At 51.0% G+C, this 27,892-nt stretch overlaps 9 protein-coding genes across 9 annotated transcripts; 4 read left to right on the forward strand and 5 right to left on the reverse strand.

Annotated features, from left to right (window-relative positions):
• Positions 1-981: 981 nt before the first annotated feature.
• On the forward strand, positions 982-3,804 carry BU25DRAFT_451261 (uncharacterized protein; the record flags this gene model as incomplete). The annotated part of the gene is made up of 3 exons (XM_033709743.1): positions 982-2,992; positions 3,310-3,493; positions 3,554-3,804. 3 exons carry the CDS (start codon positions 982-984, stop codon positions 3,699-3,701), a joined length of 2,343 nt encoding a protein of 780 aa, XP_033557697.1. The 3' UTR covers positions 3,702-3,804.
• Positions 3,805-4,779: 975 nt separating this feature from the next.
• On the reverse strand, positions 4,780-5,284 carry BU25DRAFT_424760 (uncharacterized protein; the record flags this gene model as incomplete). The annotated part of the gene is made up of 2 exons (XM_033708302.1): positions 4,780-4,994; positions 5,044-5,284. 2 exons carry the CDS (start codon positions 5,282-5,284, stop codon positions 4,780-4,782), a joined length of 456 nt encoding a protein of 151 aa, XP_033557698.1.
• Positions 5,285-6,568: 1,284 nt separating this feature from the next.
• Positions 6,569-8,588, reverse strand: BU25DRAFT_414268 (Metallo-dependent phosphatase). The gene is made up of 3 exons (XM_033707240.1): positions 8,387-8,588; positions 8,065-8,336; positions 6,569-8,011 (listed from the first exon to the last, which is right to left on the reverse strand). Exons 1-3 carry the CDS (start codon positions 8,517-8,519, stop codon positions 6,632-6,634), a joined length of 1,785 nt encoding a protein of 594 aa, XP_033557699.1. The 5' UTR covers positions 8,520-8,588; the 3' UTR covers positions 6,569-6,631.
• A 1,531-nt stretch (positions 8,589-10,119) lies between these two features.
• On the reverse strand, positions 10,120-11,034 carry BU25DRAFT_461892 (uncharacterized protein; the record flags this gene model as incomplete). The annotated part of the gene is made up of 4 exons (XM_033710483.1): positions 10,120-10,164; positions 10,244-10,554; positions 10,762-10,930; positions 10,981-11,034. 4 exons carry the CDS (start codon positions 11,032-11,034, stop codon positions 10,120-10,122), a joined length of 579 nt encoding a protein of 192 aa, XP_033557700.1.
• Positions 11,035-12,192: 1,158 nt separating this feature from the next.
• Positions 12,193-13,741, reverse strand: BU25DRAFT_451263 (uncharacterized protein; the record flags this gene model as incomplete). The annotated part of the gene is made up of 2 exons (XM_033709744.1): positions 12,193-12,436; positions 12,753-13,741. 2 exons carry the CDS (start codon positions 13,739-13,741, stop codon positions 12,193-12,195), a joined length of 1,233 nt encoding a protein of 410 aa, XP_033557701.1.
• Positions 13,742-14,948: 1,207 nt separating this feature from the next.
• Positions 14,949-16,512, reverse strand: BU25DRAFT_400543 (tannase and feruloyl esterase; the record flags this gene model as incomplete). Its single annotated transcript, XM_033704965.1, has 1 exon — positions 14,949-16,512. Exon 1 carries the CDS (start codon positions 16,320-16,322, stop codon positions 14,949-14,951), a length of 1,374 nt encoding a protein of 457 aa, XP_033557702.1. The 5' UTR covers positions 16,323-16,512.
• A 1,187-nt stretch (positions 16,513-17,699) lies between these two features.
• BU25DRAFT_400547 (uncharacterized protein) lies at positions 17,700-18,358 on the forward strand (the record flags this gene model as incomplete). The annotated part of the gene is made up of 2 exons (XM_033704966.1): positions 17,700-17,867; positions 17,912-18,358. 2 exons carry the CDS (start codon positions 17,700-17,702, stop codon positions 18,356-18,358), a joined length of 615 nt encoding a protein of 204 aa, XP_033557703.1.
• A 1,835-nt stretch (positions 18,359-20,193) lies between these two features.
• BU25DRAFT_400550 (glycoside hydrolase family 28 protein) lies at positions 20,194-21,589 on the forward strand (the record flags this gene model as incomplete). The annotated part of the gene is made up of 4 exons (XM_033704967.1): positions 20,194-20,616; positions 20,663-20,917; positions 20,969-21,183; positions 21,250-21,589. The coding sequence occupies 4 exons, from the start codon at positions 20,194-20,196 to the stop codon at positions 21,503-21,505; spliced, it is 1,149 nt and encodes a 382-aa protein (XP_033557704.1). The 3' UTR covers positions 21,506-21,589.
• A 4,584-nt stretch (positions 21,590-26,173) lies between these two features.
• On the forward strand, positions 26,174-27,664 carry BU25DRAFT_414270 (uncharacterized protein). Its single transcript, XM_033707241.1, has 3 exons — positions 26,174-26,254; positions 26,310-27,123; positions 27,171-27,664. Exons 1-3 carry the CDS (start codon positions 26,199-26,201, stop codon positions 27,249-27,251), a joined length of 951 nt encoding a protein of 316 aa, XP_033557705.1. The 5' UTR covers positions 26,174-26,198; the 3' UTR covers positions 27,252-27,664.
• Positions 27,665-27,892: the final 228 nt, after the last annotated feature.

A 27,892-nucleotide genomic window follows, 5' to 3' on the forward strand; every position in this document is an offset into this window, starting at 1 on the left:
ACCTACAGGGCGCAGTGGTCTTGATGTAAATCAAGATAGACGGAACCTGGAGAGATAAGAGATGCTGTTTATGCGGGTCCCACCTTATCGATATCGCGAAGCCCACTTTTGGCGTGCAAGATAGCTTTCTGATTCGCTAGATCACCATAAACAACGCCTTCACCGGCATAATGCTGGGATGTCGAGTTTGTCTTTCCGTCGTTGTGCTGTTTCTCGGACGTCGCGCTTTTGTCGGCTGATCTGGTATACGTGTGGCAGTAGCCTCGACCCACTTGTGGAGGCTGGACAAGTGCCGGACATTGTGGGGTTCTCGGATCGCATGCGAGCATTTTGGGTTTCACGGATTTCAACCAGCTAGACGTCAAATCTCGGGCTGAGGATCCAGCTGTAAAGGTCTCCAGAAGCGGTGAGGCTGAGTATGTGCGATGAAGGACGGAAATCGTACCTCCGCAGCTTACACCTGCCGGTCCAATGGGACTGGAGCGCCATTCCAGGCTGCCGATCGTAAATTCTCTGAGTGATACTCAGATGCGGAACGTAGGCTGGCTTATCCTGTCACCGTTATCAACGCTCTTGCGATTGATATGGGGCCATGACTAGCTCTCCATACGATCCACCTCCACGTCCTACAACTGATATTGAATCCAGGAACGTGAGTCATCTAAGAGCGGAACGGCTACGCATGGCAAACCCCATCTTCCATGCAAACACTTTTGGAAATCACCGCATTCAAAGCGTATGGCGTCCTTATCGCAGCTCCATGGATCGATATGCAACTCCGTAGACGGCAGCATTACGATGCCCGAATGTCTCTGATGTGTTATGGATATCGTTGTGTCGGTGATAGCAGAGGTTGGTGACCAACGGTAATGGGCAACAAGATATCGTCGCCTAAACGCCTTCGAGCATCATTCTGTATATGAGGAGACAACACTGCCTTTGGTACAGGGCACTCAACTCATCAATATCATTCAGCCCAACATGAAGGGCCTCTTCACAGCTTCTTCTGCAGCGTTGACTCTGGCCAGCGGCACTCTTGCTGGTCCAGTAGCAACTCGCTCCGACATCCTTTTCTTCAAGCCTTTGACTGTCACCCCGGACTCGGTGTATAATGTGCACATCGGATACAGCGATGATGCCTTCGAAGGAGACGTGCGAGTTGTGTACGGTGGCTGTGGCATGGCAAGCCTTGACGACAGGCATTACGAGCTCGGTACTACGCGAGTAACACGATCTGCCCGGCCAGAGCGTCTTGTGTGGATTGTGCCTGACAACACGAACCACGGAGGCTGCTTATACGCATACTCGGGGTCTGCATTGATTGGTCGCTCTGCCCCTATCACTGTCAAGCAGCCGACCCGGAAGCGAGAGGAGATCTCGGATATAGCAGATGTAACAGGACCCTGGTTCGATGGTGTTGCATACATGCAGGCGAAGCAAAACAACGCTTCGTTCGTCGCTGTTGCGAAGAGCAAGAAGATTGCCATTCTTGGCGGGGGAATGGCGGGCTTGATGACCAGCCTCCTGCTCGACTCTGTAGGCATCCACGACTGGCACATCACCGAGTCTTCGCAACGCATTGGTGGTCGCATCCGTACCAAGTACCTCGCCGGTAGCACGCCAGACCAATATCAGTATCAGGAGATGGGTCCCATGCGCTTCCCTGTTTCCACGAAGTACGCAGACACCAACGAGACTGTAGACATCCAGGACCACAAGATGGTCTTCCAGCTCGCCGATGTCTTAAACCAGAGGAACGGCAATGACAGCGCGCTTGCTGTCAATTTTATCCCTTGGATCCAAAGCAGCCCCAACGTTCCGGCCAATTCTAACGGCTACCGCCTGCCCAACGGCCGCATCCCAAGTGCCGCTCAGATCAAAGCGAACAGCTCTCTGGTTCTGCCAGCCGCAACAGGTCCAGACCCGGAAGTCGAAGAGCATGCTGAAGAGGCGCTTGATGAGTTCATGGGAATTACCCCCGAAGTGCTGCGAAATATCTCAACCAACATGTACAAGGCCCACAAAGCAGCCATAGAGAAGGGTCTTTTCCATTGGTCCGAGTCCGCGTACCTTCGTTATGCCTTGAACATGAGCGCGAACGAAGTCGACTTCATCGCAGGTATCGACAACAGCCCGATGTGGGAATACGACACCGCATACTTCGCTGCCACGACTTGGCGGACAATCGACAAGGGTTTGGAATCCCTTCCTCGAGCCTTCCTTCCGCATGTCCAGGACCGCTTGACGCTCGGCCGCAAGGTCACCGGCTTAAAGTACAACAATGATACCGGCAGCATATCTGTTCAGTGGCGTAACGATCCCTTCGCAATGGAGCCTGAGAGTGAGGAGTACGATTATGCAGTTGTCGGTGTACCGTTCTCCAAGGTCCGACTCTGGGAGCTCCCCAAGTACTCTTCGCTCTTATCTCAGGCCATCTCCTCCATGAACTACCAGCAGTCCTGCAAAGTTTCCCTGCACTACAAGACACGTTTTTGGGAGAAGCTCTCCCCACCCATCATTGGTGGTTGTGGTGCAGTCGACATCCCTGGCATTGGCTCGGTCTGCTATCCTGCGTACAAGATCAACTCAACTGGACCTGGTGTCATCCTTGGATCCTACGCCTCCGGCACCCTGGCTCGTTCTCTTGCTGCCCTTAGCACTGCTGATCACGTGGCTTACGTGCAGCGTGCGATGGTTGAGGTCCATGGCGAGATTGCTGCAGAGCAGTTCACTGGCGCATATGATCGTCAATGCTGGGAGGTCGATGAGCACCAGGCAGGTGCTTGGGCAGCACCCACTGTCGGTCAGCAGGAGCTGTACCTCCCAGCGTACTACAAGACTGAGATGTCTACGATCTTCGTCGGCGAGCACACATCGTATACACATGCCTGGATCTTCAGTGCCCTTGACTCAGCGGTGCGCGGTACGACTCAGCTGTTGTTGGACATGGGTCTGGTCGATGAGGCCAAACAGGTTGTTGACACCTGGATGGGTAGGTGGATCCATATTTGAGGAGGTCACCAATTCGGCTGGACGGAGACAGATCACGACCTTACGCGAGAACGTAGATATGGATAGACATGAATGATGAACAGCAGTATGTTCCGATGAAAATTTCGGTGGTAGGGTGATGAAGTGACTGCTGTGGAATGACGCGATTTGTGCGCTAACCCAATCGAGCGCACGCGCGGGCGCCGCTGCAGGTTTCAAACATGCCTCATCATCTTTCTTAACGTGTTTTACAAGCGAGACATCCACCCCACCAACTTTAATCACCTTTCATTCTATGCAACTCAACCACACTGTAAGCTAGTAACGTAAGCCACGGGCAAAGCGGTGCCATTAGCTTGGAGCTATACCAAAACCCGGGCAGCGAAGGCTGCTGTTGCGAATGCAAGGAACATGCTGTACCGTGTCTTAGTGGTGTGCGACATATCTCTGTGTTATTTGCACGTGGTGCTGCTCTTGGCCATGGCACTGTTGACGCGTCTTTGTTAGTGCTGTGAAAGTGACGATTCTGGAAATGCGACACCTTTAACAAGAGTGTGCGCAGCGGAAGACAGGCAGAGGGCTGCATAACCTGTCAATGGGGAGAAAGTGAGCAGAATCGTGATGTATTGATAGCTACCTACGTGGCGGTTATCTACACGGGAGGGAGCTATGGGCGCTTGCTAGAAACAGGAAGGCGCGTAGCCTATTAGGGAAGAACCACAGTGAAGGTGCGGGCTGACACTGCTGAAGAAGTTCCTTTTGTAAGCTCACTTGCCAAGGTCTGGGCATACAACAATGTGAAATAGCATAATCAATCGCTGAAGGTCTAGAAACTATTGCACGTACTCTCCGTCTTCTGTGGTCTCTTGAAAGCAACAATAAAACCCCACCGCTATCTGAGTTGGCCACCTCAGATCCCTACAGGGACCTTTCCACATACACTACTTGTCCTCTTGTGTCTTGTTTGCCACGGCAGCGGACGGCCATTTTGGTCCGTCCAACTGCTTGTACGCGGCTGACACGTTGTTCGCAACAGACCCAATCGTTTGTTGTTGCAACACTTAGATTGACCCGCCAGGTTCGATATGGTAATGGCGGGCCTTGGTTGTGGTGTTTTGTTTTGATCGTGCGATGCGATGCGCTGGACCGGCTACAGTCAGGGAGTCCCCTTCTTGTAGTCAGTCTGCGTACTGCAGCTCGTCTAAGGACGTCTCATGAGGCGATTGTAGTAGTCGGGCATTGTTGTGGGATGGTATGTGTCGATCTCAAGGCATGTCGAAGTGTCAAGGCTCGAGTTGGCTGTGTATATTTCGAAGGCAAGATAGATGCTCCAGCTTACAATGTGGCTGTGTGATTCTGTCACGGTTCAGGGCGCTCTTGCCTGTCGAACCTCACCTGCCATGAGAGTGACTGCCACGTCACACTAGCGTTGTTTACAGCTCCTCACCTATATGTACTGTCCGTAGCTTCACCCAATACATCCCCAGTTCAATCCTTCAATTCTTCCCACAGCGTACTGATCACTCACGATCCACACCCCGACAGATTCAGTGGGAGGCTACTAGGAAAGTCAGGAGGTATTCAGGTACAATCTCATAGCGCATGCTCACCGTTGTTGGCACCATGCCTTCTCGACTTTGGAACTATCGTTCCGCGTCGCGTGTGGTTGTTTAGGATCAGAGTCACCGCCTTTTGCTCCTTAATCAGGTCTTGAAGAGCAATCAAAGTCTGCGTATTCCCATACGTGGCAGATGTATGGGAACTCATGCGGAAGAAGCCATTCTCACGCTAAAGATATTCCATGACAGCCGGAGTGTTCATGAAATTGTTGGCATCGAAACAACCATTCTTCCGGTGTTGAGTGAAATAACTGCACACAAGCATCTGTAGCTCAGTGTAGTCCCCTTCTTCCACGTTGTAGTGGCCTCCGTTGTCAAGGTGGTGCTTCAAGCGTATGTCTTGCCACTTGAGGTCGATCTGGAGGACGTCGTCGGTGAGTGCAGCTTCCAGTTCGTCGTTACTCTGAATCTCGCCGACAGAAACAACACTAACACCACCAACGCTGATCCTTGGAAGCGCAGGTTGTGGCCGGCTTGGTGTCACTAAGAGAGCATTGTGTTACTAGAAGCGGATAGAGCGGCTGAGGCAGCATGGAGGAAGCTGCCTGTGAAGCACTGGCGGCGCCATTGTTGGCTTTCTGAGCCGCCATGATCCTGGCTATGTTTGCGCTGAAGATTTTTTGTGGTGGCTTGGGTGCAGTAGAAGCTGCGCTACCAGCTCCACTAGATGCCATGTTGGTCGGTGTGGACGAGCTTCCAGCATTAGGTTGCGAGAGAGATGAGACTTGACCGTTGCTAGGCTTTGACAACGACGCTGGTTGCTGATACCACCTGATGTGCTCTGAGAGCCACTTTGGCCCGACCTGGTAGGCACTGAGGTTGCGAGCAATCTGGTAGCAGGAGGGTGGGGTGGAGTTGTCTGTGCTGTAACATGTGCTTGCTGTGCACTAGAGGACTGCTGTGAAGCAAGCAGATGTGCCGGAACAGGTAGATGCGTCGAAGTAGTTGGTTGTGACAGAATGGTTGGTTGCAACGCCAGATCACTCAGTGCGCTGAGCATAGATAATATCGATGACTTTGCATCTAAAAATCTGCTTCTATATAGCGGCTCGGATGTCAGTATTCTCCAATTTGATGTTGCGCTCCAGGGCCCCTCTGCAGGCGCATTGTACCATGGGCCTTGATGCCACCAGTGCAGGTGAGGAGAGGGCCGGCGGCGCGGGGAATGAGATTGCTGTAAGGTAGCATGCGTGACATATCTGCAGAAACTGAATTAGTGGAAGCAATGTCAAGGTGTGGAAAGATGCGCGACCGACTGGCAGGCGAAGGTTGTGTCGGCGGGAGTTGACTGTGAAGGAAAACAGTCGAGGACGAGGTGCGCGTCAAAGTAGCAGCGAGAGCGCTAGTGTGAGCCAAGGCGTGTGCCGACTAGCTATTGCGGGCATAGGTGAACTCTCGTTGTGAAAAGGTCATCTCGTGACGTAGGTAGCTCTGCACGCAAGTTGAAGTGAAGGGGAGACATGTCGCTGCGCCACATATTGACGTGCTGGCTGTCGTAACGTCGTTGTATCGACTTCATGATGATAGTAGCCTTTAAAGTATATACTGTCGGGTAGGAGTGTCTGGCGCATCCAGAATGTATTCATGATCTTGCTCGACCTACAGATAGTGAGGGGGTGCAAACAGGAGGCTTGTAGTGGTGTCACTCACCTTCCGCAGCGTCAGAATTTAGTGATATAAGACATGGATCTGGGTATCGTAGTGTAATGTAATCCTTCGAAAGGTGTATACGTTTGTCAAGATGTCTCATGAATTAGTGTGTTGGTTGTGTGCTGAGAGATCAGTGCCCACAGACGTGACAAAAGAACCAGTCCAGGAAGCATCGAGTGGATTCGACGTGGCCTGGCTGCAAGATCAACAAACGGCTTCTCTTTGCAAGCAACCCAGAAGGCCTCGAGTAACCTTGCACGAACAAAGAAAGCTCAGAGGCGGTGGAAATTGGTGAATAATGGTATTTGCGTGAGAATGCGTCGCTCAAAGCTAATCGTGACTTTTCTATTACATTATCGTTTCCAGGTTTCTTAGAGCATCAGAAGGCCAGCGATGGCAGCGAACATGGTAGCACCAACAAGGCCCGATCCAAGCTGCACGGCAGCACCGGTAGACTTAGGGGTAGGGCTGCCAGTCCCAGAAGGCGAAGTTCCGTTGGTGGTTCCGTTACCTCCGGCAGTGGTGTTGCGCTGGTGATCAACAGCCTCGATACGTCCGTCAAGCTCAATGTTGACAGGGGTCTTCGCAAGAACGTATTGAGTAAGGACCTCGTCCTGAGTGTCAAGACTAACGAAGTCGGCGGTTGGGGTGAAGAAGTTGTCGCCACCACCAGCGATGAAGTCGAGTGTGACAACCTGGTAGGTGGTGCCGTTGTCAAGAGGGTGGCCGCCAATAGTGACAGCGACGAGCTTGCTGCCATTGTTGTTCTCAGGGTTGTATTCGACCTTAATGCCGGTGGAGACCTGGAAGAACGAGGTGACCTCCTTGCCATTGGCAACGTTAACACCAGTAACGATACCTTCGAGAACCTCCCACAGCTCCTTTCCGTCAATCTCGATCTGAACAATGGAGTTGCCAAAGGGGAAAGAGGTCAGAACCTCACCTCGGGTGATGTCACCCTGGTCAATGGTTGCGCGGATACCACCAGCGTTAATGATGGCGAAGTCAACATCCTCGGTGTTGTTCTTACGGTAAGCAAGCATAGCGTCTGCCATGAAGTCACCGAGCAAGCATTCTTGGCGCTGGCAAGTGGTCTGGTCAAGCTCAACTTCGCTCGTGCCAAGAACTTCAGCAGCGAACTCCTCGAAGGGGCCGCGCCATGACTTGATCTGAGCTTGGAGGTCGGTATCCTGCTCGGTAGTATTGGTGATGTGAATGGGTGCGCCCTGGTAGGAAAGGATCTTGCCCTGAGGATCGTATGTGACTTCAATGGAACCAATGTACTCGCCCCAGCGATACGCAGTGACGATGAAAACCTCGTCGCCGTCCGCGTTGTCAACAATGGTAGGGTACTTACCCTCAGCATCCTCCATGTCGCCGAGGAGCGTGTGACTGTGACCACCCATGATCAGCTGCAGGCCCTTGGTAGCCCTAGCAAGCTCCTGGTCCTTTTCGTATCCAATGTGCGTGATGGCAGCAATCCTGGTGATGTTGGTGGTAGACTTAATCTCATCGATCGCGCCTTGCACGGCTTCGACAACGTCAGAGAAGACAGTTGTCTCGTCTGGGTTCGCAATGCTGGGAGTCTCGTCGGTAGTAACACCAATCAAGGCTAGTCCATACTCCTCGAAGATGTGATATGGCTTGACCGACTTATTGACCTTCTCATTCTGCGAGTGGATGTTGGCCGAAATGATAGGGAATGTCAAGTTTTCCAGGAATTGACCGAGCTCCTCATCGCCACCATCGAACTAACGAATCGTCAACACTCATTCAGACAATCAATGAAACTCAGAGATCATACCTCATGATTCCCAAGGGTCATGGCTGAGAAGTTCATCTGGTTTAAGGTCTCGGCGATCTTCTCGCCACCATAGAAAGAGTAGAAGAGTGTACCCTGAAACTCATCACCAACATTGAGCCAGAGACTGTCGTTGTAGTTGGGTCGCTTCTCTTCAACGACGGTCTTGATGCGAGCATAACCACCGTAACAACCTCTTTCGGGACGGGTGCAGTCAGTTCCTGACGATGAGAATTCGTCGAGATGGGCGTGGACATCATTGACGTGGAAGAAAGCTATACCTCTGTCAGCTTAAGAGATCTCACGATACAGGCGTGTAACTGACTAATGTTGTAATTTTTATCAGCATCAAGGTCACGCTTCGCAAGGTGTCTGCTGTAGAGAACATCTTCCGCCTGCGCTTGGCTGGCCGCCAACGCCGAAAGCGCAATCGCGCCCGATGCTGTCGAGAACCTCATATCTGCGCTCCAGAAATTAATTAATGATGATGAGCAAAAGGCGGAGACACTGGGGAAGATCTGAGTTCGCGACCCTTCTTATGTCGATGAGGTTGCGGTGGAGACCTCCGCTGCGAGTGCCAAGTGAAAGTCTGGGCAAGCGGCGCAGGCGCCTTGGCCGAGAGTTGCACATTCCTTTTTCGGGAAAATGCGTCCTGTACTTGATAAAAAGAGTCCAATCATACGGCACACGTGCGATACTCGCATATGACATGCAGGAATCAGGAACGGACCTGAATATCGGACATGGCATGGCATGGAGACAATCTTGCCGTTACCCATCCACGTGGTCTTGGACGCGCTGGAAGCCTAAGGCAGTACCTCGGAGCTTGCATCCCTTCGAGTGCACTTGTAAATTATCGGACGCGTCCGCCTTGTGAAAATAGTCCTTACAAGGAAGCGGTATTAAGGGCGGTGCAAGGCCTTTAAAGGCATAGCCCAAGCAGCCCCAGGTGTCAGATCTCCTATGTTCCCCAGATGTGGAGATAGGAAGTCCCCGCTGTAAAGCCCTCAGTATAAAGTGTTGTTAAAGACTTACATTAACGTAGATGCTGGATAAACAATCGGACAAAGGACGACAAAAAGAGTCTGCAAGACCGGAAAGAACACATCAACAATACTTGCCCAGACCAAGTTCGCCAGATACCGGTCTTTCTCAAATTGTTCTAAGCTCACGGTGCCGTCAAAGGTCTCAAATGTTGAAGTGTCGAAACGATATGAATCGAGAAGTTGAAGTCCTACCCCATACCCCGCCCTGTCGATAAGAATCCCTCAACTTTGTTTCGGATCGATACATCTGTGAATGATCAGTGAGTGCTCCACTTCAAAGGGTGGGGATCACATAACCATGTCAATGTTATATACGAAGCATCTCGGCGAATTCCCCTGGCTCTGGGCCCAGCATACCTTCACCCACTTCATGCGTTCGGATATCAACTCCTTCTCCGTTTGCTTACGTCGCGTGTCGGTAGTTTCGCTTTAGTCTTTGTTACCAATTGCTCGAGAACCTTGTCCGATGTGGTGGCGCGCCGGCATAGCGGCTTTGCAAAGGCAGAAGCAATGGGCTTGGGTACTTTCGCTTTTTGGAACGACACGTCTTCTACCTTCCCAAAGGCACTGAAGGCCAAACACGGTGTTGTGGCTGTCATGTCGACATTTACTGGTACTTTTGTCCCAATGTGTCTTGGATCCTGAAGAAGCCGCCTCGATGGTAGATGTGGCCGTAGATCGACCTTGTAAGTTGTAGTGCCATAAGCAATCTGGCTACTGCCAGACACCAGGCTTTTTTCAGCTGCGAATATGCTGTTAGTAGCTTTGCATACTCTCGGAGCAATTGAGAAACTCATTCCTCAGTGTACACATATTCTTCTCAGCGGAGACTGATAGGAACAGCTTGCTGCCGCCTCGCGCCACAGAGCTTCCGCCGTTTGTTCGCCAGGGCCGGCCGTCTTCTCGGGTCAGAGGTGCCCATTCCCCATCGTGATCAGTGCTGAGTAGACATGGAGGCTCCTCGGGTTCGAACTTGCGTGGCGTGGTGGGCTCGTCGAAGAAACGGGCGCTCTTAGAGGTACTGTCCGCAGGTGTAGCAGGGCTCGTTGGTCGTTACCTAGTGGCATTAGGTGTGCCTTTGCGACATATTCTGGGGTTAGCGATACCTGTTTCTGATCAAAAGTTGTTGAGCATACACCATTGCGCACAGCCTGAGTGAGAACAGGCTTGGCCTTCGGGATCGATTTCAGAACTGGTACTTCGGCAACGGGCACTGATGCTACGGTTACAATTTTGCCAACAGAACGGTTATGGATAGTCGCCTGTGTGATAGGGATCTTGATGCCGATAAATCGTTGTGCAAACGATCTTGTGCCGGGTGCTTTGTTGGCTGGTACCGAATTAGCAACAGGTAGCAGCGCATTGGAGGACTCACCGATTATCTTGCGTAGAGCGCACCGGAGACGTGGGATCTTTGAGGTTCGTGCAGGCTTGGAATTATTGGTGACTGCAGGCCTGTTAGATACAGTAGACCCATTGGAAGCGCTGACCAGTTGCTTGCTCTTCACAGGTGTTATACGGTTCATCAACTGCGCTCGAGTCCGCGGGATGAGAGGTCCATCAGCCGAGCCATAGCGGGGGCACATCGTGATTATGTTCCCATATCGTCCTCGTTTGAGAAGTTCGAGGTCGCGTTGCATTTAACTCAACTCACCCATGTCTGTCGAGTCAAGGGAGTCACGACCGGTATCAATCTCGGGGCGTTTCGGAAGGCTCTCTTTTGACTTGGTTGTTGGCTTTGAGGTAACAAAGAGTTGCTTTTGACGAGTCTGGTTCGACATCTTCTGTGCATCATTAGCAGGTAGCCAGGAGCCGATGCCACTCTAAAAACATTGAGCACATGAAGACTGCCATATCTACCCAATGAACATACCGTGGCACCGGTCACGATCACAACTCTCGATTCCTCTGCTACGGAGTCACCCATGTCGAAAGATTGCTAATAGCGTTATGCTCGAGCTGGCAATCGCTCAACCTTATACTTTGCGGCGATGTCCGCGGATGAGACTTGGCCTTGCGGCGAGGCCCGTCGGGAGGATGTATCTTAAGTGGCACCAAATCAGAGGTATGGTCCCGGTCATCCCACTACGATCAGTATCTGTCGGAGGGAGTGAAGGTATCCACCGATCGCCATCTGTTTGCTAGCGGTCCGTTGCAGTGTTTGCCAACGGCCCGCTGCACTTCACTGCTATCCCCTTCTACTATATAGTCTCGATCGATTCTAGCCAATAGCTCCCAAGATCAACCAACACAATCCACTCACTTCAACGGTATCTGTAGGGGATACACCTTGCACTATACATACAGGAGTCACCCAAGCCGACACGGCCACTGATCTCGATATTGCGGCGATTGACTCGGCGCATCTGAACCGCATAAGACTGCTGTTATCGTAACAATCAAGTTACACGAGCACACGTCCGGGCCTTCGAAGCTTTTTGTCGAGTTGTGATAACCATTATTGTAGGATTTCGATAAATGGAGCCTCTTGATGTTCATTCGACAGCGTCCGGCAAATGTGCGCGAAGGATTCGATCCTTGTGCACCCGCCACGCCAGCCGTAGGAACGAACAGGTCAAACCCCTCAAACAACATTTTGCAACGGCGTTGAAAATTTTAATGTTGACGACGAACGCGGATCACGTTCCAATTGGAATGGGGATCGGTCACACTAGCTTGACCTGCGGTCAAAAGCCTCGTCGCAAACGTACGGTGCTATTATCTCGACTATATCGAAAGTATGCCTCAATATGTGGCATGATCAGATTACATCTCTGCAATCGGAACGACAAGCTAAAGATGGTGCTTATTTCGAATGTTTCTTTTTGCAGTATACCAACCCTTGGGATTGCTCATTCACACCTGCGATGCTCGAAGCGCGGCTGGGGATTCAAGCTAGAGCAACTGCGCTGCGAGCGGGCATCGAAATCGTTACTTTTTGCAAAGCACGCGGCAGAGGACCTAAGGGAACGTCTTGAAGGTCAAATGTCGGAGCAACTCGAGCAAGTTCCATTCCAAAATTCTTTTGATCAGGGAGGGATGCTTGTATATCGTCTGTTCCCGCAAGAAGATACTTGCGATGGGTTTACTTGGCATTGGCGTCATGTGAGTCTGCCGGTCCGTTACATGTCAGCGATGTACTAATTACTAACAGTGACAACAGGGCCTGGATCATTACTATCTTCGGCAAAAGCTGTTGCCTGCCCTCGATTTCGCCGACATGGCCTATAGTGGAGTTCTCGCAACAGTTCTGTCCGGTCTTGAGCCCGCCGTCGCGATTGCATCGGCATATATACCACTCCTGTGACTGCTGTATAGACTCCGCACACCTGAAAAGAACACATCACAGTACTACGGCAGCCATCAAAGTAGCGAGCATGTCTCACAAAAGGGCAACAAGAGGACAGCCACCCTCTCGATGCACTAGACAACAATTCATCTGAGATACAGCTACAGCCTGTGAAAACTGATCGCATTGTCAGAGTGTCCGCAAAGCCGGACGGTCGAAGCAACCGCTTGTTCATAACAACCAACCCTGATGCTATTATGGTAGATCTGAAGTGGGAAGCGCGGTCTGGCTGATAAGAGTGCAGTTGATGCATCTATGTTCATGAAATACTCTAGAAGATTTCCATCACAACATACCATCGAATCATGCTACCAATAAAGAACGCCCAACTGCCCACCAATGCTGCCACAGCTGCAGAAAGCTTATCCTCACCAAACAAGAACAACCCCGCCGTCATGAACCCAAACCCACCCACAGTGTTCAGAAACGCACCCTGCCAATCTGCATCCCAAAACTTGGGCTTATACCACCTCTCCTGCTCCGAGATAGCCAAAATCGCATTTGCAATCAAAAATAACGCGCCATGAATGACCTGCGGGCCAAACACAATCGTCGCAAATAGCGGTGCCTCTTCAGGAATAAGCTCAGGAAAATCAACAATGCCAGCAAACATGAAGATCACACCGCCAAAGAGCACGATTAGCCCGGCTTGGAAGGCGAGGTTCGTCATGGTAAGATCCCAGAGCTTCACCCATGAAGGAATCCATTTGAACTCTGGTGAACCTATGAGTGCAGGTCTGTATGTGACTTTCCGGTCGACTTTGGAGGTTTCCAGGGTCCCGCGATCGGCGTTCAGAGCCCCGAAGGTGTCGAAGATGCCAGCTGCGAAGAAGAAGATTGAGCCGATGAGAACGGTAGTGGGTATTGCGATGGTCTCGTTTGTCTCAAATTGGAGTTCAGGGTCGAGTTGAGGAAGTAAGTCGAGGAAAGCGTTGATAACGAGATCTAGACTTCCGACTGCGAAGACGATGGCGACCAGCCAAATGGGGTCGCGATAAGGGAAGATGGTGTACATCTTCTTGACGCGGGCGCTGAACGATTCGCTGTTGTCCCAGTCTAGGTATGATGGCTCGTCGTATACATAGATCTTGGCTCGTTCGAGGTCGCACTTCTCGCGGTGCTCGAGGTGGTTGACGGCTACGAAGTTTGCGAGTTTCTCGCTGTTTGCGGGTCGTGATTCAAGGTCCGCAATGGGATTCATGACCGGGATGGTTGGCGGTGATGACATCATGCTCATCCTAGTGGCTCGCACATAGGAGGCGCGGATCGTTGCTGAGGCGTTCATGTCGTGAATCGTGAATCAGGAATTACTATCGCAAAAGAACAGACAAGAAGGATTTGGAGTAAGGTAAGGACTGAGTACGGATCGGACAACCTTGAGCCAGCAAGGCGGCGTAAGCAACGGAGAATCGACCTGCCTGCCTTGCAACATCACACACACATCTTCTATTCATACTTTTAATACAAGTCATTGTGTACCAAGACGTACCAAGTGTTGTCACCTCGTTCAGTGTGTGGATCCCGTGACTGGAGATGTTTGACCCACGAGCTTCGTCATCGCAGCGACCAATATGGTGCTTTGTTTTGAGAGCCAAGCTCACACAAGCTTTTCACACGCTGTGCTTGAGCGAGGATAAAGTTCCGAGTGGAGACATAAGAGCGTTGCTTGGGGACGGATTTGGCCAGATGTGTACAGCCGCTGGTGGTGTTTCACGGATGCGATCGTCCCAGAGAAGGTGTGGCGTCCGAATGGTTTTGACTTTCTGATCTGCATGAAGGTTGGTTTGTATGCGCAATGCGTTGTAAGCAAAATCTGTACAGCTGTTGGTATGTGGACATCTCTCCGGTTCCTGATGACGACGACTAGGCGGTCAAGAAGTGAGTGCATCTTCAACGACATTGTTGAGAGTTGCAGGTCAAAGAGATGGAGGTGTCTGGAAGGAGGCTCATCCGACCCACATGGCACGATTGGTCGAGAGCTTTCGGAGTCCGGGAACCACCGTGCGGGCCGGTGACTTGAAACACCACCAAATGTTTCACGATTCCTGGCTCGACAACACAACCCAAATCATCGTTGGTCTGTGGTGCCGGGGAACGCCGTGGTGATGCTCAAAGTGAGCGCGGCTCTGTTGAGGAAAGGTGCCAGTGCCCCATACCCATGGTATGCCGACACTGGTTCTTCAGGCCTACCCCCACTAGGCCCGATTAGAATCGCTTCCCCAGTTCCCGCGCGTGATATATCGCGACTCTCCATAGTCACTAATAACATACCTTTTCACCCATTTTTCTATGTGCTATTGCGTGCCTATCAACAAAATGCGACATGAACGTTGTACTGACCAGAAAGGTGAAATCACAAAACCAGAAATACTGGAAAGGAAACTCGACATTGACAAGTGTTTCGATTCGAGACCTTTGTAAGGGGTGGCGAGCTAGACAACAATATTGAGCATAAAGTATTGAGCTCTGGTAAATTTGAAGACACAAAGCGATCAGCTAATGCTCAATGCGAGCCCCAAGCCCTTGAAGCGATCTGCTAGACCTCCCAAGATTCGACCTGTGCGCTCATTGGCTTGGTCTTGTAAAAGGGTCTCGGGTCTCTCCGTTCCGCCTACACAGCTCCAGCTTGAAGCCCTGTTCGCGTCACCAAGACCCATGTACTTCGACCTGCCAGGGTATGCACACAGATCTCTGGTGACCGCCTCGCCCTTAGCGTTCGTCGTTTCGGCTTCTAGTATTTCTGGTGCCTCATCCCTTTCTACCCAATCAACAAGTGTCTGAAGGGAAGACCTGGGAACTGGTCCTATACCATCTCCACAATGCTCTACACCTGGTGCAAGAAAAAGTCGATAGAACTGATCCACCGCATGTGCACCACCCATCGCACCCTCAACTCTCTTCCGATAGTCGATGGTATTTTGATAAGGAATGACAGTGTCATCGATGCCATGCCATGTAAGCAACTTAGTGCCAGACGCTTTCAATGCCGATAGGTCTGGATCAGCAGTGTTGAGTAGACCTCCAAGTTCGTAATTGACCTGGGCCCAATGTCCGAAGTACGAAGTGATGTCGAGGTAATCTAGTCGAGCGGAAGGGTTTCTGAGGACGATGTTCTTCATCCAGCTTTCGCATATTCCAAACGGATTTTGTGACCTTGTACCGTCTTCCGATATGCTGATATTTGCCAGGTGCTTGAATCGAACACCGGGACTGAGCCCATGGAAGATGGGTCCCCATGGCACTTGTTTTGGACCATTAAGAATGTGCTCGACTACAGTCGCCATCTCCAAAGTAATATAGACGTGCTTCTCGTCGCACTGGATCTCGTCGCCAACAATGTCAAACGGGTCAAATTCGCAGGCTTCCGGGTCATTGATCATGTCATCGTGTACACCATCTATCATGTCGCACTTCTGGATGGCCTTCGATCTGAAGTACTCGAACTCGCAGTTTGACATGAATGTCTGCTGCTGCTTCATCACCAGTTGGGACCAGAATTCGCCAGTGACAAGGTTGACAAAATTGAACGCAGGCACATTGGCGAGGATACCATCCAGAAGATATGGGTATTTCTGTGCAATCATGTAACCTTGTCTTCCGCCGGTGGAGCATCCATTCCAGTATGAGTGATGTGGGGATTTGCCGTAATATAGTTCAGTGATGACCTTGCCAATCTTAACTTGATCAACAAGACTTCGTGATGCAAAGTTGTGCAGTAAGTTCCAGTCGAGCGTACCATCGGTACTGTCTTTCAACGCCCAACTTCCATCTTTGACTCGGGAGAGGTCGTGACTGCCGGACCCTCCATCTGTTGATACTGCGGCCCAGCCGTCTCGAACGGCTTGCCCAAGATGGCCACCAAACATGCCGGTCTCGAATCCTGCGCCTCCTGTAGCTTGGAATCGCCCATTCCACTCGTCATTGGTTAACGGAAGCCATGTTTCAATCAAGACCTTGTCATTGGTTCCTTGATGTGTAACATGTACCTTAACTTGGCAGAAGTTCAGCCCATCCAAAGCTGGCTGTAAAGGACCACCCTTGATGCTCGTAAAGTCGTGTTGTGACGTCGCTGTAACAGAAAGTATATCAACGCCTGACCCAGCAACATAGCTCTTGAGTCCTTCCGTAAAAGTCGATGAGGCGCAGTCAGACGCTGATTGGTCTGCACCTAATGAAGAGTCTGCAGCCACCAAACCAATGGCAACGGGCCACAAGAGGTACCAATTGAGCGTGGAACGCATCGTGATTATGAGAAAAATCAATCCCTACTTCGAAGAAAGTTATGAAGCATTCCTTTCCAAGATGACCAGATGGAGTGCAATGAGTTCCGAGAGTGTGAAGCTCGACATCTTCGACCCCGGGCGGGGAGGCGCAAACAACCGAGTCTTGGCTGACGCCACCAACCTCCTACCTTCGTACACCTTTTCTCCTGTTGTATACAACGATCCTCTGCATTTGCAACGCAAGGCACCAGCTAAGCTATCGACTTCCGCATTACGTTACTTTACTTTCGATGCATGCGTTGCTCATATTGTCGCGGTCAGTTGAGCGAGCCTAAGCTGCGGCAGCGACGCTTGCTCAGCCTCCTGCTCGGTGCCCGAAAACAGATCTGACCTGTTTTGAACGCCGCGCACAACGATATGGATGCCGCCGAGACTGGTTTCAAATGGACGCGTTCAGATTACTTCTCTCTCAATGGACTCGATGCTGACGATGGTACTGATGAGAGTTGTCGTCTTTGAGAACGAGTAGTTGAGTTCGCTTGCACCGTGGTCACAGGTCACAACTTGCTAGGCGCTGGTTCTTTGTGGCACTGTTACTCAGCGTGTCGCCAGCACTCAGCCTTGCACTGGCTGCTCGCTATCCTAACTTTATATCCCGAGTCGTCTTCTATATGGGTCTACGGGTTTTTACGGGGACAGACGCGTTAACAGAGACCTGCCTCCGGGTGGGGAAAGCGCAGCGACCGAGCCCAGATGCCTCATCGGGGATCCATGGCTGCGGTATACCCAGTTCAGGATGCCTAATTGTTGCTAACGATAGGATCGAGTCTGTAGGGACCGTAGATTTTTTACTCTGTTATTCGGCCATGACTTAGCTGCCGCTTCTCGCTTTGCAAATCGTATCGTCCTTGTCATGCACCTATTCGTCAGTACCCTCTCATGATTGCTCCTTCTCAACCCCCCTCGATTGTCACAAAAGTCTCAGCTCTTCCGCCAGCTTGACGCGCCGTCTTCGCAAGAATGGACCAGCATACTTCCAGACTGCGGGCAGATAGGTCAGGCACTATCGAAATCGCAACATATGCCCTTACTGGAGCAGTCGTGGTCTTCTTCATTGCACGTCAGACTATGAAAGCGATCGTCTTCCGTAAAGTGGCGCTCGATGATCTCTTCATCCTTCTGGCCACCGTAAGTAAGACTTGCATTTGCCAGATCATGTCTGACATCAACAGGCGTTTGCAATCGGTCTATCAGTCACGACATTAATACTTGCCTCTAGAGATTTTGGTGTACTCGAATTTTTGACTCTCGAAAGAGCCAATACTATCATGAAAGGCTACTACGCATCCGAGCTGCTGTACATCTCATCGCTATGCTTCTCGAAGTTGTCGATCCTTGTCTTGTTCTACAATGTCGTTGTACTACGTACTCATCGTTTCTTTGTCTTGGGCTTTGGCGCTTGCATCTTCGCTTGGAGTGTAGGATCAGTCATTGCTGCTGCATTCCAATGTCAACTTCCGCGGCCTTGGGAGATGATGACATTGCGTTGCTTCAACACAGTAGGTGCTGCGTCGACATCAGCTTTGATGATCTTGGCTGACGATTACAGCGAATCTTCTGGATCGTGTATTGTGCAATCGACGTGTCCACAGAGGTGTTTATTGTCCTGCTTTCTGTAGACCTGGTTGCACATCTTAGAGTGCGCATGTCGAGGAAGCTTGCGGTTGTAGCTTGCTTCGCACCACGTCTGCTCGTGGTTGCGGCGGCTCTTGTGCGCGCGGTGTACCTGTATCAGGTAACACCACATGGGAACCCCGAGTACGATCTTTGGATTGCCACCATATGTACTCAAGTGCACGTCTGCGCCAGCATCTGTACTGCGGGCATCCCCTACATGGTACCTTTTTTCAAGAGCTTACAGGGCAACATCTGGCGATCGTATTCGACGCGAAGTTGGACTACGAGGTCCAGACTCAGTCATCCATCTGATCAATCACCGAACCGACTGCGCAAACGCGAAGCGAACATTCGATTCGAGTCACCAAAGTCGTTCACGAGCTTAATCAGAGAACCCAAGCGAGTCTCGATAGTGTCGCCTCGAATACCAAGTCCTACCCCGATAAGCCCCTTCATGCCGCCACCTATTTCGACACTTCGAATACCTCCGACCACGCCAAATGCGGCGGAGTCAAGGAACGCACGGGGCTCAAGCGTGTCTGGAACATTATATGACAGCGAGTGCGACGAGATGTTCGATATGATCAGCCTACAAACCGCGATATGCTTCGCCCCATCGCCAATTGAGCCACCAGCACAAGCGCGCTTATCGAGTGCTGCTATCATGGACGTCTCAGAACCATTTGAGTACTTGGCTCTGCTGGGTAGCCCCGATCCATCAAGCTCGAGCTCGAGCTACTCTAGCCGCGCTTCAACGCCAACGAGGTCAGAAACAAATCCAAGGTTCTCGTTGCTCTCCCAGGACACACAGCAATACATGCCTTTAAGGCCTGTATCACAGCAAACCTCATTGTCTACTAAAGACCCCAGTCAGGACCAACGGACGACAGCTGATGACGAGGCAACTCGCCTCCTGGCACGGCAAACCCTGCCTAATCCTGCGATATCGCACGACTTCGATGACTTCGCGCATCCTGCACGATCGGCCAGTTCACGATCTCATCCTAAGTTCAGTACGACACCTCGTTTGCATGCATCCCCTCCAACTGCTGTATCGTCAGATCGCGGATAAGTTCGGCTCGTCGTTCACTTTCATTTGTTTTTAGCATGGCATGGCGTTCGGCGTAGCATGATGATACATACAGTGGCATCTTCTGGCGCCTTGGGATTCAGGCACACGATTGGCGATAAACGCCATCAATGCGTCTGGGTAAATGCTTTGGCGGTTTGATCTCTTTGAACCATATTGGTATAATCTTCACAAACAAGGTTGGCAACATTGTTTCAATTGTTCTCATTCTGCAAGTCCTTCGTAAGCACCGCAACACACGGCACATAGTGGAGCGAGGGTACGTATCTCCACGTACGCAGCCATCGCCTTGAGTAACGGGTCGAGTGGGACACAGCGAGATGACACTCGGCTTTCGGCAAACCCCAGATTCTCCCCACACTCGTATTCACGATATTGGTGCATTCAGGCACGGATAATTGATGATTGGTGGGATTGCAACTCCCCACACTCAATAGCGCTGCCACTCGTTTCGTTTCCTCTTACACCTTCATTCCCATCATACGTCCTCAATAATTCGACCGAACGCTCGTTCAGGAGGCTCCTCGGCCAGCGCAATGTTCAGTAATTGGAGGATGTTGTCGCCCCGCCTCATTTGCGCTGTGGAAGATTTGATCTCAGATAGATTGCGACGACGCGGCCGGACACACGTAGACGTATGAGATTGCTCGCCTCCCAAGTCGTATATAAGGATCGTTGGAAACCAAGCATTTTGGCCAAGCAGCCAAGCCTCTTCTTACAGTCATTAAGCTTTCGATTCTCCCCAATATGCATCTCTTGTCGGTTGTTGCGTTGACCGCATCGCTCGCGGCGTCTGCTGTTGCGGCCCCGGCCCCGGCTATAACCCCGGCTCCCGAGGCGGCTGTTGTTAAGCGAGCCACCAGCTGTACTTTCTCGGGCTCTGCTGGTGCAGCGTCTGCTAGCAAGTCGCAGACTGCTTGTGCCACCATTGTCTTGAACAATGTTGCCGTCCCCTCTGGCACGACTCTTGATCTGTCCGACCTTGCGGATGACACCACTGTCATCTTCGAGGGTACCACCACTTGGGGCTACAAGGAATGGGCAGGACCCTTGCTTAACATTGGTGGTTCGAAGATTACCGTCAAGGGTGCCTCTGGCGCAGTCCTCAATCCTGATGGTGCGCGTTGGTGGGATGGAGAGGGCGGCAATGGCGGAAAGACCAAGCCTAAGGTATGTCTACTGATTTTGCGCACTAGGATGATACTCACCGCTGCAGTTCCTCTATCTGCACAGTCTCACAGACTCAACTGTCACCGATCTAAGCATCAAGAACACCCCCGTCCAGGCTGTGAGCATTGCTAGCTGCGATGGACTTACCATCACCGACATGACCATCGACGACTCTGCTGGCGATACTGATAGTCTCGGTCACAACACCGATGGTTTCGACATCGGTACCAGCTCGAACGTTGTTATCGATGGCGCAAAGGTGTATAATCAGGATGACTGCGTTGCCGTCAACTCGGGAACTGTAAGTGCGACCCCGGGTAGCTTTGCATTCGTTTACTGATCCCGTTCTCAGAGCATCACTTTCCAGAACGGTCTCTGCTCTGGCGGTCACGGCTTGTCCATCGGCTCCGTTGGTGGCCGCTCCTCAAACGATGTCGACACCGTCACCTTCTATAACAACGTCATCCAGAACTCGGTCAACGGCATCCGCGTCAAGGCTTCTGTTGGGGACACTGGTACCATCAACAAGGTGACCTACAACAAGATTACCCTGAAGAACATCTCCAAGTAAGTCTTCCCTCTTTGCAGCCCCATCTGCACCACTTCGATCATGTGACTTACACGCCGACCCAGGTACGGTGCTCTCATCGAGCAGAACTACGATGGCGGTGATCTGAAGGGCACAGCCGGTACTGGTATCCCCATCACCAACCTTGTTGTTGAGAATATCACTGGTACCTCCGCTGTCTCCAGCTCCGGCTACGATGTTGTTGTTACCTGCGGTAGCAGCTCCTCCTGCACGGGCTGGACCTGGTCGAACGTTGCCATCACTGGCGGTAAGACTTACAGCAGCTGCACCAATGTTCCCAGCGTTACCAAGTGCTCGTAGACGAATGTCTTCAAGGATGAACAGAGTCGGGTGGGGTGTGAGATTAGGCTCAGGTGTAAGATGACAAGGATCGCATATTTCGCTTCTTAGCATGTTTATAGTTTATTGAATTTGTTTTCGGGCTTCCAGAGTAGCAAAAGAGTGTAAGAATTATCGCGCGATGTTGTGTACGAGATGAAAGACTTCTGTGTGAAAGGGATACGCGACGCGTCGGTAGTCCAAATTTACGCTATCGGCAGCGCGATCAGCCTCACTCCGCTTCCTCCGTCGTTGCATGTCCCAGCCTTCGACATCAGCTCTGAGTCTTTTCAGCTCTTTCTGCGGGTTCAAAGCTCTTCTAGTCTGCCAATAATTACGACAGCACTGTCATCAGCTCCAATGTCTAACAGCTCTCGTCGTGACTGTCTCACAATGCCGAACGTGGCAGGGATTACATCTGCGGCGGAGGCACTCGAGCGTTATCGAAGACACGCGCAGTAGTAAGACCAAGTCAGCAAACTGCATGTTCCGCTTTTATAAATCATAGCTTTAATAAACAAGTCCGACAATATGAAGAGCGGAAAGAACAACTGTATCGCGACAAGGTAACTGCACGAAGAATACTCAGCACTTATCAGCTCTCGGACTCGAATTTCATGACGGGAATTACTTTCATAATGAGCTCAAACCTGCTCTTTATCTCAAGTCTTTATCAGCAGCCTCGGCTCGACCACTTTGCAATCACATGCTAGCTAGGCTTCCGCCAGAGCTCCGCCAGATCATCTATCGATTTCTCCTCGAGGACCCTGCGACAACGCGACCTTACAAGGTTTACATTGTCCGCTGGGGCGATCCAATGGCTTACAGACATGCACATGGCAATTACCCGATCAAGTATGAGCCGACAAGTGACACAAGAGCCAGTCGGTGGTACGGAGCACCCTACTTTTGGGGTCCCGATTGTATCGGTTCTGAGGCATTTTCGGAGCTCCTTGAATATTGGTACTCGTCACGACTTTTCGATTTTGGCACTGGTTTGGACCAGATTCGTGTCCTGCTGAACGATAAGACCTTCCGCAGCAATGTCGTACCTGCTGAGCACATTCTTGGAACACGACTCACTCTGTTTGGCAGACAGCAGAGGAAAGGTGGTTTTTGTTTTGCCGTAGGTACGGCATCCAAGTATCTGGAAGCAATTCTGCCTGACTTGGAACAACTCTTCTGCTGAAGAAGGGCGCACACATTACCAACCTACAGCTTCATGGTATCATCGGTTGGTCCGATCACGAAGCTCTGGACTGGTCTAAGGTTGACGAAGACCCATTGCATGACACATGGCCACTGTTTACTTGCTTCTTGGCTGCAGGAACGCCATGCGTACGCCAACGGGCACCATCGACGAGCGTGAACAGCTGCGGTTGAAGCTGACGAGGTGAGCGATTTGGAAAGCGACGGACATCATGATCTGTGATTGATATAAACGGCATAGCTATCAAGCACCACGCGGATACCCGAGCCGAACTGGAGACTACGAAACAGAGATTGGTAGCTCTCAATGTCGAACGCAACGCCTTGCAACACAAACGCGGTGTTCTAAACACAGACGTAAAGCAGCAGGAGAGCGACATTGAGGCGGACTTCCAGCTTCATGCACAAGAAGATTGTCGTGCCTTCTATGATGCAGTTTACATCCGCTCTCTACGCGAGATTCGTGACCTGATCCATACCTTCATCCACCCTTTTAAACGGTTCGGAGTGACAACAACCGCTATTGAGTACAGAACACTTTCCAATGGGTCCACTGGTGGTTGCCTGTGAACACTCATTGGACGCGGGAAGCTTTTGTCGGCAAAGCGATGCGCCTGGAACTGCACGAGCACAACTTCCGATCGACCACCTCCTCATTTGGTTTAGACATCAAGCTGCTGGGTATATTCCGCTTAGTTTTTTTTTTTTACCGCCAATGCCGTCTTGGATATGTTCCAGTGCACTTCTTGGCCCACGTTGAACTTAATCTTGATTGTAGAGAACATGACTTCAGCCTTCCAAACGAGGTTCAAATCAATGACGAAGAAGACAGAGTGGAGAGACGAAGCGATGGCGGTTGGGGCTGTGGCTGGGATTATCAATGTGCACCTATCCATGTTCTAGCAATTCTGAAATCGGTATTCGGATTTCGAACTGGCACCAAGACCGAGATCCGTGTCACGCCGAATGACCAGTGGGATATTGACAATCATAGCAGGCAATGGTTTGCCGCCGATCAGATTGTTTTTCAAATTCGCTCAACATTGCAGCAACTCGAAACGGCAGGATACGTCACACGTGTTCAGTTCCTACTTAGGAAAGACTCTATCACTACTTGACCGTTCACTATGGGAGGGCATTATCTTTTGAGGCATGCAAAGAAGCCCTTGCGCGCATAAGTTCTACTTCGTGTCACGTTCGGGCACATAGAAAGCTGATGTTCTCAGTTCAAGCTACAGGAGTCGAAGCGACAGGCAGAAGAGGCTGCGCAAATGTGGAAGGAGCTCCCTACACTCGATGATAAGACATACCAAGAGGAAGCCGAGTGAAGTAGGCACGCGTAAGAAGGTCGTTGGCTCTCACACTTCAGCTACATCAGGACTAGCGAGATCACGGAAAGGTCGAAGGAGACAGACTTGAAGGATCAGGACAAGGTTGCGCGTATCGGGAGCGCTTGCATGCTATAGCCAACTTATCTCTCCGCAAGCATCGATCAGGTTATATATGTTGTCAACTTGTATGAAACATGCTGCAAAATCTCGAATGACCGGTATCGGCTATTGATCCGGGTGAAGGTGACCTGCACGTGGCCACGTGTTTGCAGGCGCAGGCACAGCGAGCGCCCCACTTTCAGGTATATCTTCCAGACACTCGCTCCCACCTCACGCGATTCTCATGACATACCAGTCGACACTTGCAGAAACACCATGGCTACGCCTGTGATGCCTAACGAGTGCGAGCAGTCTCGCACAGAGCTCGTGCAGTAAGCTATTACCGGAGTGATCACTGCGAACAAGCATTCATTGACTTTGTTCAGAGCTCTGCGATCTCAAGTAACTGCAAATGTGAACATCAACTCTATCGAGACGAAGCTGAAGGCTTTGAGTCGCAAGCGTAACAGCCTCCGCGAGGTCGCAACCGCTGCAAACACGAGCGTACAAGAAGGCTTTTGACGACTACGCTAGTACTGTCCGCTGAACTTTCTGCGAAAACGTCCATGCGAAGTTCCCTCGTGAGGTGCGCGACATAATTTACGGATACCTCTACAAGAAGCAGCTTCCTCTGTGGGTGAACAACAGAAAGAAAGAAACTACCTGTGTTCCTAGCTATGGAGGGACTATATAGGCCCCGGAGGCTTACGTGACAGGATACATGATCTACAAACCGTGTTGGCTAACATCTTGTCGCAGGCCAAGCGTTTTCATGAACATGAACTGCGTTATAAAACATGTCGAGGGCCTGAATATAAGCTGAGTTAGGATGCAAGAACAATACACACACTCCTTTTTGACTCCCTACGTCTACAATACCTGCACCCAACCGTGCGACACATCTTCACATTACCTCGCAATACTTCAAGACCCATGGACCACTTGCGCAGTATAGTGCTCCTGTCTACCTGTGGAAATCCGAGATGTTTGGTATACCTATGCACCCGGAGTTTTGCGAGCACTTCTTTCGCTTCAACACCTTCCGCTTCTTCGACGATTCTGAGCTGTTGCCTGAGTTCCGAACGACAAGTCAATGAGATATCGGTTACGTGCCTGCGGAGTTCACTGCAAACGTTAAGGTCGACGTTGTTTGCCGCAACTACGACTTGGAGAAAGAGAGAAAAGAGAGCCTTAGGCCGAGAAATAAAACAGATGCTCGAACTCTACCTGAGGGCAGGACAGCGGAGGGAACAACTGGACAGAGACGTCCCCAGAGGCCAAACTGAAGTCGCGCGCAGAATTTTTGATGGATCCGGAGGCAATATTAGATTTCTCTCCCGGCACAAAGCGGACGATCAGTGTGCTCCCAAAACATGTTGAGTGGGGATCGTTGTGGCTTGGAAAACCACCAGTGGGCATTTGATAACATTGTACCCCTCCTTATACCTGTGTTCGAACGCCTCACAGTCTGTGGCTACCAAGTCTGCCTCGTACTCAGGGGTCCCTGCTGGTTCGGGTCCACTGAAGACTTCGTCAAGGAAGGGGGTTATCTCTCGAGAGTCGTACAAGGATGACTTCGAAAAGGTAAGTGCTTGTGCCAAACATTTATTTGCTATAACATAACTCACAAACTCAGTTCAAGTTTCAGGTTCGTGAGCGACAGCGAGAAGCTGACCTTGAAGAAGCCGCCGCTGAGACTGATGGTGAAGGGGACTATGAGGAAGAGGGATTCGACTTTCGTGATCTTCTGCCGATGGTCATATGTCGCAGCATTCATCACGAAAGGCATATAACATTATAAATGTGTACAAGCTCGGGTCGACGGATATGCTCTGCGCTGGCACGGGCTTCGCTCACTTGCGAGTGGTGATCGTTGATTGGCTATGTGGAACCGTCTACGCCGCTCTAGGCTAGTCACGTCCACACGCCGGTGTGAGCACCTAAGTAAGCTATCAGCAGTACCCAGATGGATCATCAAGAATGAGCATCTGCACGAATACAATTCGAACCCCGAGACTCTTTCCAAAGCCTTCAAAATGTCTCATATAATTTGCCCAAGGTCACAACAACTATTGCATGATCGTACATTTCAGTACGCTCGAAAGGTTCTAGACACCCACAGTCGAGGTACTGATACAAACGCGTAGAGCACTTGTAATCGAAAATACCCGCAGAGCTCGCATCAATGCCCTCCAACAGCGCCTCAATGCTTTGGAACATGACCTCGCCATCGAAGCAGCCGAAACCCAGCTCAGCCTCGAGGCCTTCGCAAAGTCAGAATGTCGCTCACTAACAGACATGTTCATGATCAAGTTCCCTCGCGAACTACGTGATATGGTTTATCGCCATCTCAGCACCAAAGAAGAGAGGATTGACAGCGACTACTTCCGCTCAACCATGGATCCAATCACGAAGTGCTATTCTTACGACCAAGCGCGCTGGAAGACAGCGCACTTTCCGGAGCACTTCTGGAGTACGGATTATGTGGATGCAGAATTTGTGAGAGAGTTGAGTGAGGCCTACTACAGCACTTCGAAGTTCATCTTCGGCGATGGGCAGGGTCTGATTGGCAAGTTCCTGAACACCGATCAACTCGGTCTTGGATTTCCGCCAAAAGAGCTAGTATCGAACATTGAGGTGCGACTCAGTGCGATAACACACGATCGTGGATCGTTTCGAGCGTATATCTTCGGTGTGCCGAAACCGCCAGAGAGACTGCAAGCTGCGCTTCTAGGACTGATGGAGCTGAAGTCTGGGTCAAGCGTGTGCATTCAGTTTTCGACTGAAGCGAAGTGTGCGGATGAGAGAAGAGAGTTGTTTGTTGGCGCGCTGCCGGTGTTGTTTCCCAAGATGCAGGTAGCAGCACTCGCGGGGTACAAATTCAAGTATGTGCTTGACCGCAAGTATGTGTTTCGACTAGAGGGGGATGTGTTGAAAAACTTAGAGGAGGAGCTTTGGGATGTGAGTAGTATTCCAGAGTGTGCAGAGTCGATTGCTGATGTTTGTAGATACCGGACTACTACAATACTGGTGGGTCGTCGTTTCGTGCGGCACCAAACGCGAGCCCTTTCAGTCCGTATACAGATTGATTAGTGGCACTCCCTTAAAGGAGAAGAACACTTGTAAACTGAGCCTGACGACCGCGGCCAGGCAGGCCTCAGGGATATGGAGAATGCTTGAGACGGTAATGTTACCTTGAACATCGTTCTTCGGCAACCCTGTTCAACAGGAGATGTAAATAGCAGTATCTGTGTATGGAAATCGGGCGATGATATCGCTAGGGCGGTTGTTGCGTTAGTAAACAGGCAACGATAACATGAGCAATACGATACGGAAGCTATATCGAAGAGACGTCGATAATTATGTGGATGGAGATCAATACTACAATACGAAAGCGTTCTGCGACCTTGTGTACTTCAGCGCCCTCTCGAGATAACAGATCCTGTGCCAGATCTCGATGTGTGCAGCTTAGGCTCTGCGGTAGATCTGAGTACAATCTTCTAATTTAATTTCCCTACTAAACTCCATGATATCCTTGATGCCGTTGCATTGGATCAGCTCATCGATCACAGTCCGGCCAAGGTCGGTAATCGAACTTGACTTAATAAGCCCGGCAATGACCGGGAGAGCCACATCAACCACACGTCCAATGTCTTCGACAAGCACGTGGTTGTGCAAGAGAGCCTTTGAGATCAAGATCCGAGTCACATCTTGCTTGCCCTGTTTCGCA

The sequence above is a fragment of the Macroventuria anomochaeta genome, assembly GCF_010093625.1.
Source record: "Macroventuria anomochaeta strain CBS 525.71 unplaced genomic scaffold BU25scaffold_36, whole genome shotgun sequence".
NCBI classification, from domain to species: Eukaryota; Fungi; Ascomycota; class Dothideomycetes; order Pleosporales; family Didymellaceae; genus Macroventuria; species Macroventuria anomochaeta.